At 38.8% G+C, this 12495-nt stretch overlaps 1 protein-coding gene across 2 annotated transcripts; it reads right to left on the minus strand.

Annotated features, from left to right (window-relative positions):
- Positions 1–3861: 3861 nt before the first annotated feature.
- On the minus strand, positions 3862–12433 carry msantd4 (Myb/SANT-like DNA-binding domain containing 4 with coiled-coils). 2 transcript variants are annotated; one of them, XM_007904438.2, is made up of 4 exons: positions 12384–12405; positions 11221–11444; positions 10328–10781; positions 3862–4629 (listed from the first exon to the last, which is right to left on the minus strand). In XM_007904438.2, exons 3-4 carry the CDS (start codon positions 10778–10780, stop codon positions 4033–4035), a joined length of 1050 nt encoding a protein of 349 aa, XP_007902629.1. In that variant the 5' UTR covers position 10781; positions 11221–11444; positions 12384–12405; the 3' UTR covers positions 3862–4032. The 2 variants fall into 2 exon arrangements, with proteins under 2 accessions (XP_007902629.1, XP_007902630.1); XM_007904439.2 differs by lacking the exon at positions 11221–11444 and having other exon boundaries at positions 12384–12433.
- Between the last annotated feature and the right edge of the window lie 62 nt (positions 12434–12495).

A 12495-nucleotide genomic window follows, 5' to 3' on the forward strand; every position in this document is an offset into this window, starting at 1 on the left:
GAGGTTGTATCAAAGCACTATACAGGATATACTGTAAAGTGCAGTGACTGCTCTCATTGAACAAAAAATAATTTTACAAACAAACACTTTTGCTTTAAAATACTAACTTTATTTTTTTTGGTAAGCTAGCCAAAAATCATTTTACTTGAAAGTAATTCTATTCTAAAGTAACAGTCTTATTAGTGAAAATACAAGAAAAGTATTTAACTGAACTAAGAACATTTTACACAAGCAGTAACCTACACTATTAAGTGGTAACATTAGGGATTGATGTGTATGGTTGTGCTTATAATAGCTAATGGAACTCAGGTGTTGTGCATCGATAAGAGAAAATTGATAAGAAAAAAGCAGTTGTTCAGAGTAAATTACCTGCAAATTTCACATGTGATTAGGAAGTAGAAAAGTAAGCGACATCGAAGCTTATTTAAATTCACAGTGTTCTTGGAAATATACTGGGCAGTCAAACTTGTTAGAAGTATCAAGCTGGAATTCAAGGATATAGAAACTACAAGTAGCTTCCTTTTAGAAAAATATGTGCAAAAAAAATAAAATCATTGGTTTCCAACACGAAACAAACATTGTCCTTACTATAATTTATAAAGATTGATACAGTTTACAAAAAGTCTGCTTCATAATGCATTAGAATATCCTCACTGGTTCATGAAAGTAGTCACATATACACACTGGTTTACAGCCAAATGCAATGCTCCTGCTGGCCATTGCCGTTTTCAATAAGGCAACTGCCCAATTGTTCAGCGGCAGCAACATGACCTATGTTAATTTGTAAATAGCAATTTCTGGCTTCCAGTAATTAGCAATTTCTGGCTTTTAAAATAGCAATTTCTGGTAGAGATTGTAGTTTGGGGAGGAAAAAGTTGCCTTTTAACAACACTAAATATTTATGAACACTACGTCTAAAATTTTCTTAGTTGAGGCAATAGTACCCAGAGGTTGTCTGAATTAGTGAATCTATTTTTCCATACATTTCTCATGGATCAGAAATAGAAATGTAGTGCGCCTTCATAAAACAACCGTTAATTCACAGTATACATGATACACAGTCTAATAATCAGTTTATATTTTTTGTTTTTTGTATTTAATGCAGCTCTTAAAAAGCCAGACAGTATACTTTTCTGGATCTGGACATAAACTGGTGCAAATAGATCAACTCTACTTGGTAAACAAACAGCCTGGCTGTCAAGTTATCCAAATGGTTGAAAGAATACCATTTTGCAGCCAGTAAAATTGGGTAAATTGTGGAGTCCAGTACTAGAAAAATTCTAAGCAAAATAATTCAAATACCTAGAACTGAAGTCAAAACTGATCCAGAAGCATTGACAGATGGGAGACTGTAACAGAAACACAGGAAAAGGCTGATCAGAACTTGACCTTGTATCACCTTAAATAAACATACTTTAACAACAATACTCGGCCACTGGTTGAAACCCATTGGTCTTGAATCCAGTGTTCTATGTTTTTAAAAATACTTTTGGATTGTGCAAATATAAAAAATACAACAAACAGTGAAACGGCAATAGGATTATTGATTACTTAAATATGACCAGTTCATATGATAATGGCTAGCAACAAATCCTTTAAAAAATTGAGTTAAAATATTCATGTAAACAAAAGTGAACATTAAAATTCACTAAAACTAGAGGTAGGTTTGTGTATTAAATCTGGAGACAGTTGTAAAAATGGAATCACAAATCACTCTGGATGGTGTTCGCTCACAGCATTGGACATAACAGAAATATCATGAAATACTAATCCACCATACTGCAATATTAAGGTTAATCAGATCATCCAACTATTCTAATCCTAATATTTACTTTGGGGATCAAAGAATTTCCACAAAATTAGAAACATGGATTAGAAAATACTGTAGAACAAAACTGACCAGAATTATTAAATTAAATGGTGTGAGTTAAAATTCAAGTATACTTCATGGATCAACAAATAGTAAAATCCCACTATATGCAACAGGTCATGACTAAGACAAAATTGCATATGAACTAGGCTTGCATATAACTTTAGGGCTAAATCCCTCAACAGGATTTATTATTATTATCTAGATAACTTAGAGAGAAAAGAGTGGTCATCTATATGGCTTCACATGTGTAGGCTGTACAGATTGAAAGTGTGATGGTTAAGAAAAAGTTGAATTTTTACTTGTCTAGTTTATTTACAAGCATCAACTAAAATTCTTGTCAATGAATTTATGATGGTCCAAAATTTAGTTTACAGCTAGCTCCCGTAATTCAAGAGCATATATAATACACGAGAAATAACACTAACTCATCCTGTACAGTGTAGACAATGATCACCAAGACTCAACTATTATCTGCTGCCATTTCTATGATTACCTGGAAGATGGAAACAAAAGTGAAATTTGTTGAAATTTTACTGTCATTCATACTAAGTGAGATTTAAGTCACTAAATTAATTAGATAACCTTATTTCTGCCACTGCAGTATAAACTTTGAATATTTAAATGTAAAACTAAAACTAGTCAACAGCATATGAGTCTGAGATGACATTTGTATACAGATAGGGCTACCACAACTGTACTTGGAACTGTATTGTATTTCTGGCAAATGGAAATGCAAAGCAATGCTGTGACCATTACCAAAGTCTATAAACAACTATTGTCACCTGTAATTCTCACTTGTGTAAACAGGAACAGGGACTAGTGCAGACAAAACCTGAATACCATTTCAAGGTGCTAATTCACTTCTGTAAATTGACAACTGTGGGCACAAGAAAGGTTTAGTAATGTCACCAGATGGTATGGAGTAATGTTAACTGAATATGCCACCATAATTAAAAGAGTGACTATTATTCAGTAAATCTCCCTCAAGAAAATAAAATTATTGTCACAAAGAATTATTTACTTTGTTAGAAATAATTTATCTTCCATCATTAACAGAGGCATACTTCATGCAATAGGTTTGTTACTATTTTATTTTGAAATGTTAAGTTTTTGGGTACTGGATTTGAATCTAGCCAGAGAAGATAGTCTTTACTTGGTGACAGCTATTAAAATTGCTCAGTGAAATTAATTCACAGAGCTGGAAGATATGCCTCTGAAAAATAACACATTAGGAATGTAAAATGTTTTTCCGCCTAACAATATGTGTTAGAGTCCTGTAGCTCAGTAGTTAGAGCACTTGCCTTGCAAGTGAGACACCCGGTTCAATTCCAGGCAGGGCGAAACCTTGGGGAAGTTTCCTTACTCCACACGCCTAATAATAATCCCTCCAAAAACAAAAACAATAATAAATTGATCATTTCAATCCACGATTGTTTGTGGGACACTGCTGTGTGCAATTGGCTGCTGCGTTTCGCCCACAAATATACAGTCAATTCACTTTACAGCATATTCTGTGAAGTGCTTTGAGACGTCTAGAAGACGTGAAAAGCGCTACATCAAATGCAAGAATTATTATTATTATTACTACTGGTGGGTAAGTGGCCAACAAGATCTAAATGAACAGCTACAAGTACCAATTTAAAAATCTAATTCCACTGATCAAAACTGTTAAAACAGAGATATAATGCTTAGAATTTTGTTTTTTTGTTAATACAATGTCCTTTCAGATATTGATTACCAAACGTTTTTGCAGACTAAAAACATTAGTCATTAAGTTAAATAAACACCCTTTCTTCTAACAGTTTTCAGATAAATAGTACATTGCTAAAGGTCAAACCTATATTATCTATTTTTATAGCTTATGCAGCAATATCAGGCTGAATATTTTTTGAATTTGACAGTTAAAAATAGTTAGTCTGTCTATATAGAAATATTCACAGTAGTAAAGAAATGTGATCGTAACCAAAAACTGCAAAGTTTAGACAACCTGCTGAAAATCACTGATTAAAAATATATAAATTGCATTCATAAATTGTAGGAAAGTCATTCATAAGCCTTACATATTACATGCTGATACACTTTGAAACTAAGATCAATTTAGTGTGGGTTAGTCTCAATTTTTTAAAAATCAAGTTATGTTCTTAAACAGTTGAAAGGAATCATTGCCTTTGGCAACCTTTTTGCAACTGCAAATGTTCTCGTTCAATCTGGAGCCGTTCTTTCTCTATCTGCAGCTTTTCATTCTCAATATTTAAAAACTGCAATCTCTCCTTTTCTAGTTGCAAACGCTCTCTTTCTAGCTTCAGCTTTTCTGTTTCAATGTTCACAGGTGTAAAATTTTGCATTTCATTCTGCAAAGGACATTCCTTCTCTGGTCGTGGTTTGCTTGTCTGCTTGGACAAAAGCTTGAGTTTCTCTCTTTTGATGTGCAACCTCTCTTTCTCTAGCTGCAAGCGTTCCTTTTCCAACTGCAGTCTCTCATTTTCAATATCTAGATGATGCAACCTTTCTTTCTCAATCTGCAAACGCTCTTTCTCAACCTGGAGTCTTTCCAATTCGATGTCTAAGCGCCGTCTCTCCAGCTCTAGACGCTGTTTCTCTATAGACAAAAGTGCATGTGAATCGCCATTCTGCAGTGTAGCCTGTTCGGAGTTTGAAGATTCTCTTTCAACCTCTGAAAAATTGTCAGGATCTTCGGCCACTCCAGTTATAAGCTGCCCAGCAAATACACTAAACTCTCTTTCTGTATTGCTGTCCTGTTAAAAAAATAAAATGGCAGTCATAATCAAAACTTAAAATGTATAGCCATGAAATGCTGTAAATACTTTAACATGCTATAAATTACTGTGATATGCCACATAAACTCATGCCTAGTGGGCTAGCTCCAGGCTATTTTTTTATTTCAGTACTGCACTGCATTGATCAAAGTTCAAATTTACAAAAATAACCTGAAAGTTACAATTGATCGTTGATCTTGCAAACTGGATAATATTCTCAAAATATTACAAAAGGTGCTAGATCTTCTGCATGGCGATTTCATTACATGTTCTCGGTCCATTTGGTTAGTTAATGTCTAAAAGAATCACAACAACCTTTGCTTTCAAACATGCATTTCAACAAGACATTTTGCCAGATGACACATGATTCAAAAGAAAATGCAATAATATCGCTTGTCGGTTATCCACATCAGGATTTAATGCAGAAGTGAACTTGAATAATTTTGCAAAAACAGCAAAAAAAGTGTGGTTGCTCTTATGCAAGGGTGAGACCTAGGATCCCAATTGTCCCTCACAACACAATGTTAAGTGATTCCCAATCTGTTAAAGGTACAGTGTAGGGTTAAAAGCAGGGAGAGAGTCAAAGAAAAAGATAAAAGTCAGATAGTGCAAGAGACAGAGAAAATTAGAGAGAAACTGGTTAGAGACTCAGAGACAGAAAGTTAGTATTAGACCCGAAAAAGACAGATGAAGGGAAAACCAGGTTGAATGAAAGACAGGGAGATAGATAAGCTTTACTTTTTTGTGAAGTGTAGTGACAGTGTATTTGTACATTAATGCGGCAGCCAGTTTGTACACAGTAACATCCCAGAAACAGCCATGAAGTAAATGACCAATTTTTATCTGGAGTATCGGCCAGAATACCAGGAGGAACTTCTTTTGCTTTTCAAATAGGAATAAAGATTTTAATATCCACATGAATAGGTAAGCAGGACATCATCAACTTAATGTTTCACCTGAACAATGACAACATAGCACTTTTCCAGCTTTAATAATAATAAAATAATAATATAAGCTCAAAATCCCAAAGCGGGGCTTGAACCAACAACCTTCTGAGTCAAGTGCTGTCAAGTGAACCAGGCCTCCACCTGCCACAACACACTTCAGTTCAATTCAAAGTAGAGTTGAATGGAGACTACCAAAAATTATATACCTTTGTCTAGTAAGTTGCTTTGTTCTAAAGTTGTAACTCAAAACCCACCCTATTTAGCTGCTGACAGTACTTCATCAATGGCTAAGAAAGATCCATACTGGGCTGCAATCATAACATTGCTTTGCTGGCCTGGTCAAGGTGGACATTGGGGCTTTATTCATTCAGCCTGGTAGTGGCTGATATTGTCATGATATCGCTGCTAAGCTGCAACTGAAATCATGCATTGGTACACATGGGCAATTTGGCAGCAGCAGTAAACACCTTGATGCTATGCTGCAAGGCCTATGCACACGTCATCTGCTATCCTCTATTGGAACATTTTATTTGGCAAAAGAAGCCACTTTTGAAGACAAAAGCAAATCTGTGATGCGATGATGTGACTGTATTACTGACCGTGTTTATTCTTTTGACCCTCTTTAACTGTAAAGATAATGGACAGTGGCTTTTCCAGAACAGTACGTGTTCTCTACTCCTCACCCTTATTGTGGTACACTAACCTGTAATACAATCAGGCCAAATGATATCTGTGGCTACAATATTTTGCAACATGTATGAAATTTTTAAATGCATGTTGTATTCAATTATCAAACAAAAGTATACCTGCATCTAAAACCATTAATATACAGATTTTTTTTTTTAAAAATTGTTTTTTCAAAGAAAATGATAATTCAAGTAAAATTAACAATTATTATTTATACTACCCGGAATTAATATTATTTAGATAACTGAAGAAGTGAATATAATTAATTAGCAGTTACATAGACCTGCCTGAAATCCATCAAAACACTAATTAGTAACAACTGAAATTGAATTTCAAATGATACAGCACATAAAAATTCCACAAGATGAAATCAATGCTACTGAATATGAATGAGCACACAATCAGTTTTTTTTCTGGGTCAGCCAGATGGCATATACAGAAACATATCACCTATACATTTCACCAATTGGAAGTTCCCAAGCTATTTATTAGAATGGAATGCACACTCTCTCCCTGGAGGGACGCATCCTGCTCAACTAATTCCAGAGAGTATTAGGTACAGGTTGGCAAGAGCCAAGGCTTAGAGACCCCAGAGTGTGTCGGGATACTGTTCTAACTCTAACCAGCTAAAACCACATAGCTTGCCATTCAATGATGCACTGTCTATCAAGCTTTAGACCTTACCTACCCTTTAGGGCTTTGGCCTGCAGGGTTAGCGGGAGCTGAGTGGGAACTATCACTGCCTCTCAAAGTCCTACTGGTCAGCCAGGCTGGCTGGGCAGTCATCAGCAGTGCCCTGGCATACTGCAGGCCTGGGTGGCTCACAAACTTGACTACTAAGACCTCCACAAAGGTTTAGCTCAATCTAACATTTGTTGCCAAACAATTCAGCTCCACGGAGACCCCGCTTACCTCTCCACCAAGGAGGAAAATCAATCTGAGGTTATTTGACATCTGACAAGTGCAGGTTTGAGCCCTCATTAAGTGGATGGCATGTAACTGACAAATTTCAATATTTATGCATTTATAGTACTAACTTGCTCTCAGTTAATATTCAGATTGTGCTATAAAATGTGTTAGTATTTTGTTAGCTTCTCAATTCATTGACATTTGTTCTCTCCAGCATATTGTAAATAATAATAATCCTTGCGAGGCTGTAACCACTGAAACCACTACACTGAAACCATTAAGTATAGTGAATCATTTCTGTAGTGCTATCTAGGTTTATCTGTTATAGTAAAATGCTTTTCAGGCATTAAACACATTTTACAAAACACACTATTACCCTCTGAAACAATTAATTATCATAAACTTCAAACCTCTTCTTTCCTTTCCTTCTTTCAACTGATACAAACCCAAACAGCAACATTTTTACCTGCAGCACTTATTTCTTACTCAGTTCTAAAATGAAGACACCGTTAGGTGGTAGCACTGGGAAAATAATTTACAACCACGTTGACTTCATTTATAAACAGCCGCATTGTTTACTCAGTAAATGCAGTTCAAATCGGTACGATGACACTCCAATATTTTTCTTGCCCGGTTTGAAAAACTCCGGAAAATGAGCTTTTATGGTCCCAACCCAGTTCCCCCCATGTTGACAGCACTTTATAAAAGCTAATAGCTGTTATTGAAAAAAAACATTTTTAGAAAGTTATTTTCTCCCCTTCCAGACTCTCACAAAAGAAATTTAAGGCAACAAGCTAACATAGGCTGAAAGAAACGTATTTTCTTTAAATAAGGTGAACAAAATCGAAATCTCACAACGATGTTGAGCATCAAACAAAACATGATATTCTATCAGGGAAAATCACATTTTAGATTTACAACACTAAAGATGGCAAAAGAGTGAGATTCACTCAGCCAGAAGCTTCAAATACAATTGTGGTGTACCTAGCTGGCTAGGATGAGCTAACTCACTGCAGAAGATCAAATCCCAGACCTCCTGAGTCTGGATGGCTCAGTTTTAATAATCAAATCTTTGGATTATTGCAAGTAATAATTGAGCAGAGAGCCCAGCAGTGTGAGGAGGGAACTGAGTGAGGTGGAATAGTGAGAATTCTGTTAAGGAATTTGGTGAGAGTGGGAATTCTTGAGAGCTACTAGACAGCAAGAAAGAACTCTCTCATTCAGCAGAAGAGTGGGAAACCTTTCTTGAGGTAGAGGCAACCTTATCGTAAGCAGGCAAACAAGTCAATTAGCAGTTAATCATAGGCCAAGTGTTGGGGATTAAAAAAAAACCTTGAAACTGGTGCTTTTGTTTGAGTCCTATATAAAAGAGAAAACTTGCAAGAGCCTCACTTGAACAGAGAGCCCAGCAGTGTGAGGAGGGAATTTGGTGAGAGTAGTGGAACAGAGTGTGAATTCTGTTAAGGAATGTGGTGAAAGTGGGAATTTGGTGCACAGGGGGATGAGCTACATAATTATAAAATATATAAGTTGTATTAAAATAATATAAAACCTGTCTGGAAATACAGCAGGGCAGCTGAGACTGGTTGCATGCACAATGCTCAGAGTTTTTGAGCTTGAGGAGAGGCTGGTGTTATACATAGCATACAGGAGGCTGAAGAGTTCATGGATTGAATGTTTCAGGAGGTGGTCATCCCACAGCCACAGAGGTTCAGAAGGAGAGAGTGGGTGACCACTTGGCATAGTAGGAAGAGGGGAAGGGTCACAAACTGGTTCTCTGTACTGAATTATTGGTCAGGGTGATGACACCTCTGGGGAGGGGAGTTGAAACAAATGGATGCACAGGGGGACACAGTGTTGATGCAATTGTCATTGGGGACACAACGGTGAAAGAAGTAGACAAGTGTTTCTGCACCCAAGGATGTGACTCTTGCATGGTATGTTGCCTCCCTAGTGCCAGGGTTGAAGACATCACGGAACAGGTACAAAATGTTCTACAGGGGGAAGGGGAGCATCCAGAAGTTGTGTCCATGCTGGGATCCATGACCGTAGGGAAAAAAAGGCCTGAGATCCTACAGGGAGAATATCGGAAGCTAGTGAAAAAGCTATAGAGTAGGACCTTAAAGGTGGTGATCTCTGGATTACTCCCAGTGCCTTGTGCAAGTGAGTATCAAAACAGCACGATCAAACACATGAATGCATAGCTTGAGAAATGGTGCAGAAAGGAGGGCTTCAGGTTTCTGAATCATTGGGACTAGTTCTGGGGCAGGTGGGACCTGTACAAGGTGGATGGATTACACCTGAACAGGGCTGAGATCAATGTCCTTGCAGGGAGGTTAACTAGAACTGTGGGGAAGGGTTTAAACTAATTCATGGGGGGGGAGGGAACCAGGATGTAGAATCAGAGAGGACAAACAAGTTACCTGGAGGACTGGGAGATGAATAGCAATGTAGTAAGGAGTAGTGCAGAAAAAGGAGGGTTTAGACAGGGGAGAAATGCAGAGCACTCAGTCGGTCTTGGAATGCATGTGCATAAATGCACGGAGTATGGCAAATAAGAATGGTGAGCTGCAGGCTCAAGTTGCCACATGGGGTTATGATGTAGTGGCAATAATGGAGACCTGGCTCAAATAAGGGCAGGATTGGAGGATGAATATTCCTGGCTATAATAAATGGAATCTTGTATAATGTATTCAGGAGGGACAGGGAAGGAAAAAAAAAAGAGGGGGGTGGCAATATTAAATTCATGGTTACAGCCCTGGAAAGGGACGATGTACTAGAGGGTCCAAAAACAGAATCTATTTGGTTAGAGTTAAGGAGCAGAAAAGATCCAAGCTGTTTGGATCTGGAATGCATTGCCTGAAAGTGTTGGAAGCTGGTTTGATAACAACTTAAGGAAGAAGTAGATAATTATTTGGGGAAGACAAGTTTTCAGGGCTATGGGGCGAGAGCGGGGGAGTGGGATTGAATTGGATAGCTCTTTTCAAAAAGCCAGCACAGACACGATGGGTCAAGTGGCCTCCTTCTGTGCTGTATAATTCTATGAAGTACTTCTTCCTAACAAACTTGACGGTACATTTGCCTGAAAACTTGGTTCACTTCTTCTAGATTGTTAAAATAATTATTGAACAGACCTCTATATTTTGTGGTTCCTCCTCCTCCTTATCATTGTCTTCTTCTACTTTAACCACATATAGTGGTCGGTTATGTTCCTCCACCAGTAATGAATTGTCAAACTTGCAAGATGTTTCACCATCCACTGCACTGTGGCTAAAACCATTTATTGAAAGAGGACTGTAGTCAGTCATCATCATTTCCATTCGGTCCAAGCATTCTCCCCTCTTCTTCAGATAACACTTTAAATCGGTATATTTCTTCTTTACTTCATACGCAGTACGCTGTTCACCGCCACTTGCAGCACTGACTTTTTCTGATATTTCCTTCCAAGCCATCCATTTTAACTCATTGGTTATTGCATCGTGATGTTGTGTATAAATGATATCTCGTCTCTGTTCCACTTCTTTCAGCAAGGTTTCAGTTTCCTTCATTGTAAAGTTACTTTTCCTTTTCCTCTTAAACTGTTTCATTCTAAAAAGAAATTGTAAAGCATAAACAAATTTTTTTCTTCCTTAAAACTTCAAATATCCTACACAGTTATATAAAAGTGAAACTAGAGAAAAATTGATTTAAAAACTCTGTAGAAACTTGATAATTCTGCAAAATGTTCAACAACTTTATGGTACGTAAATATTTTAAACGCTTGATTACTATAAGTGAAAGGAGCTGAAAATTATAGTGTTTATCTATGCTTTTCCAGTTCATAAAAAAATTCACCATTAGTGGTCCAAAATTCTAGAACTACCATAAAGATATGATTCTGCACTCTTCTGATGCTGTTTTTCTTAAAAACAAGCTGGGAGTAGAACTTTTTTTTGTACCAGATTTATGATTTATACGGTTAACAATTCCACCTTTAAGAAAATCACACTTTTCAACAGTCATTTTGATAATTGGGATATATTGTCACCTCCTTAGGAATTAAGATGATTCCGAATTCTTCACGCTTGTAGTACAGCAGCAATGGTCATATGTTACATCCAGGCAAAACACTGGTCTCCAAGTCCTATAGTGGGCATGCCATAGTTGCATGTGACTGAAGGGGACACAATATAGGACCAGGTTCGTCGTCTGACAGACGGTGGAAATGCATAGCCGGTGTAAACCACATTAATCAGCTTATGTTGAAGCCACCTACAACATGCAGAAGCAGTCAAATCCCTCAGCGAAGGAGTAGTTCTCCAAGTCGATGGCGCAAACCTAGCAGCGTACGTTTCTGCACCAAAGTAGGAAAGAGATCACTTTTCTCTCCCGTTCTTTCGCACCGTATTCGTTTAACGCGAGAACGGTTTCGCTCGATAAATGACCGAAGCCTTTGGCGCCCCTCCTTCCTCGAGGGGGGGGGGGAACGGTTTGCACTTCCCAAAGCAATAGGAAATGAAACTGCCTAAATATGATGTGGGGACGCCGCCCCCTGACCCAAGCCCAGATGGGGAAAATTAAACTGCCGTCGGTTTTAAATCCGACGCCCAACCAACCAACCAACCAACCGACAGTGCAGTTGACTTTTCACCTCAGCATTGTCGATTTAGAGCGAAAAAAAAATCGTGTTAAACCTGAGGCTATTCGTGTAAAACTAAAGCCCAAGTTTCTTTTGTCCCGCGTCCACCAACCGGAGTACCTCGGTCTGAGCTTCTCCGGGGAGGGAGGGAAGGAGGGAGGGCCTGGAGGGAGGGAGGGAAGGAGGGAGGGGGGGGGGGGGGGCAGAGATGCTGCTGCCCCTCACACCAGGGGCCACTTGACTGCGCGAAGCCCGCAACCGAGGAGGTCCCGAGCGGTCCAGGCTCGGCTCGGCGCGGGACAGGCGTCTGCTCCTCCGCAGAAAAAGGAACCGCGAGGCCAAGGTCACACACCAGCTCCTCCGAGCGTTTCCCGCACAGGGCTCCCGCGGGGGGGAGGGAGGCGCCACCCGCCCCTCGCAAATTCGGGTGCAAACCCAAACTTGGAGCTATTCATCCAGTCGCTCGTGCGCTGCGAAAGCTGCGGGCGGACAGTTGTGGGGAGAGAGGGAGAGGGACCACCAGCGTTCACACAAACACAGACAGTTAGTGACTACGGTACGAGGAGAGTAACCTGAGGCGATGGCGTCCACGTTCCTACAATACAAAGAACCTAACAACGGAAGTGAGTGAAGATGGTTGGGCGCACGCGCGCCTCGCGACTCACCTCGCTGCCGATTCCTGTT

This window comes from Callorhinchus milii, unplaced genomic scaffold (assembly GCF_018977255.1).
Source record: "Callorhinchus milii isolate IMCB2004 unplaced genomic scaffold, IMCB_Cmil_1.0 Scaffold4, whole genome shotgun sequence".
In the NCBI taxonomy this organism is placed as follows: Eukaryota; Metazoa; Chordata; class Chondrichthyes; order Chimaeriformes; family Callorhinchidae; genus Callorhinchus; species Callorhinchus milii.

Excerpts from the sequence above, each read along its gene's own strand:
- msantd4 (XM_007904439.2), bottom strand. The coding sequence starts at position 10,780 with ATGAAACAGTTTAAGAGGAAAAGGAAAAGTAACTTTACAATGAAGGAA. Across the intron at positions 4,630-10,327 it reads AGGAACCACAAAATATAGAG|GACAGCAATACAGAAAGAGA; the intron begins GTCTGTTCAATA and ends TTTTTTTAACAG.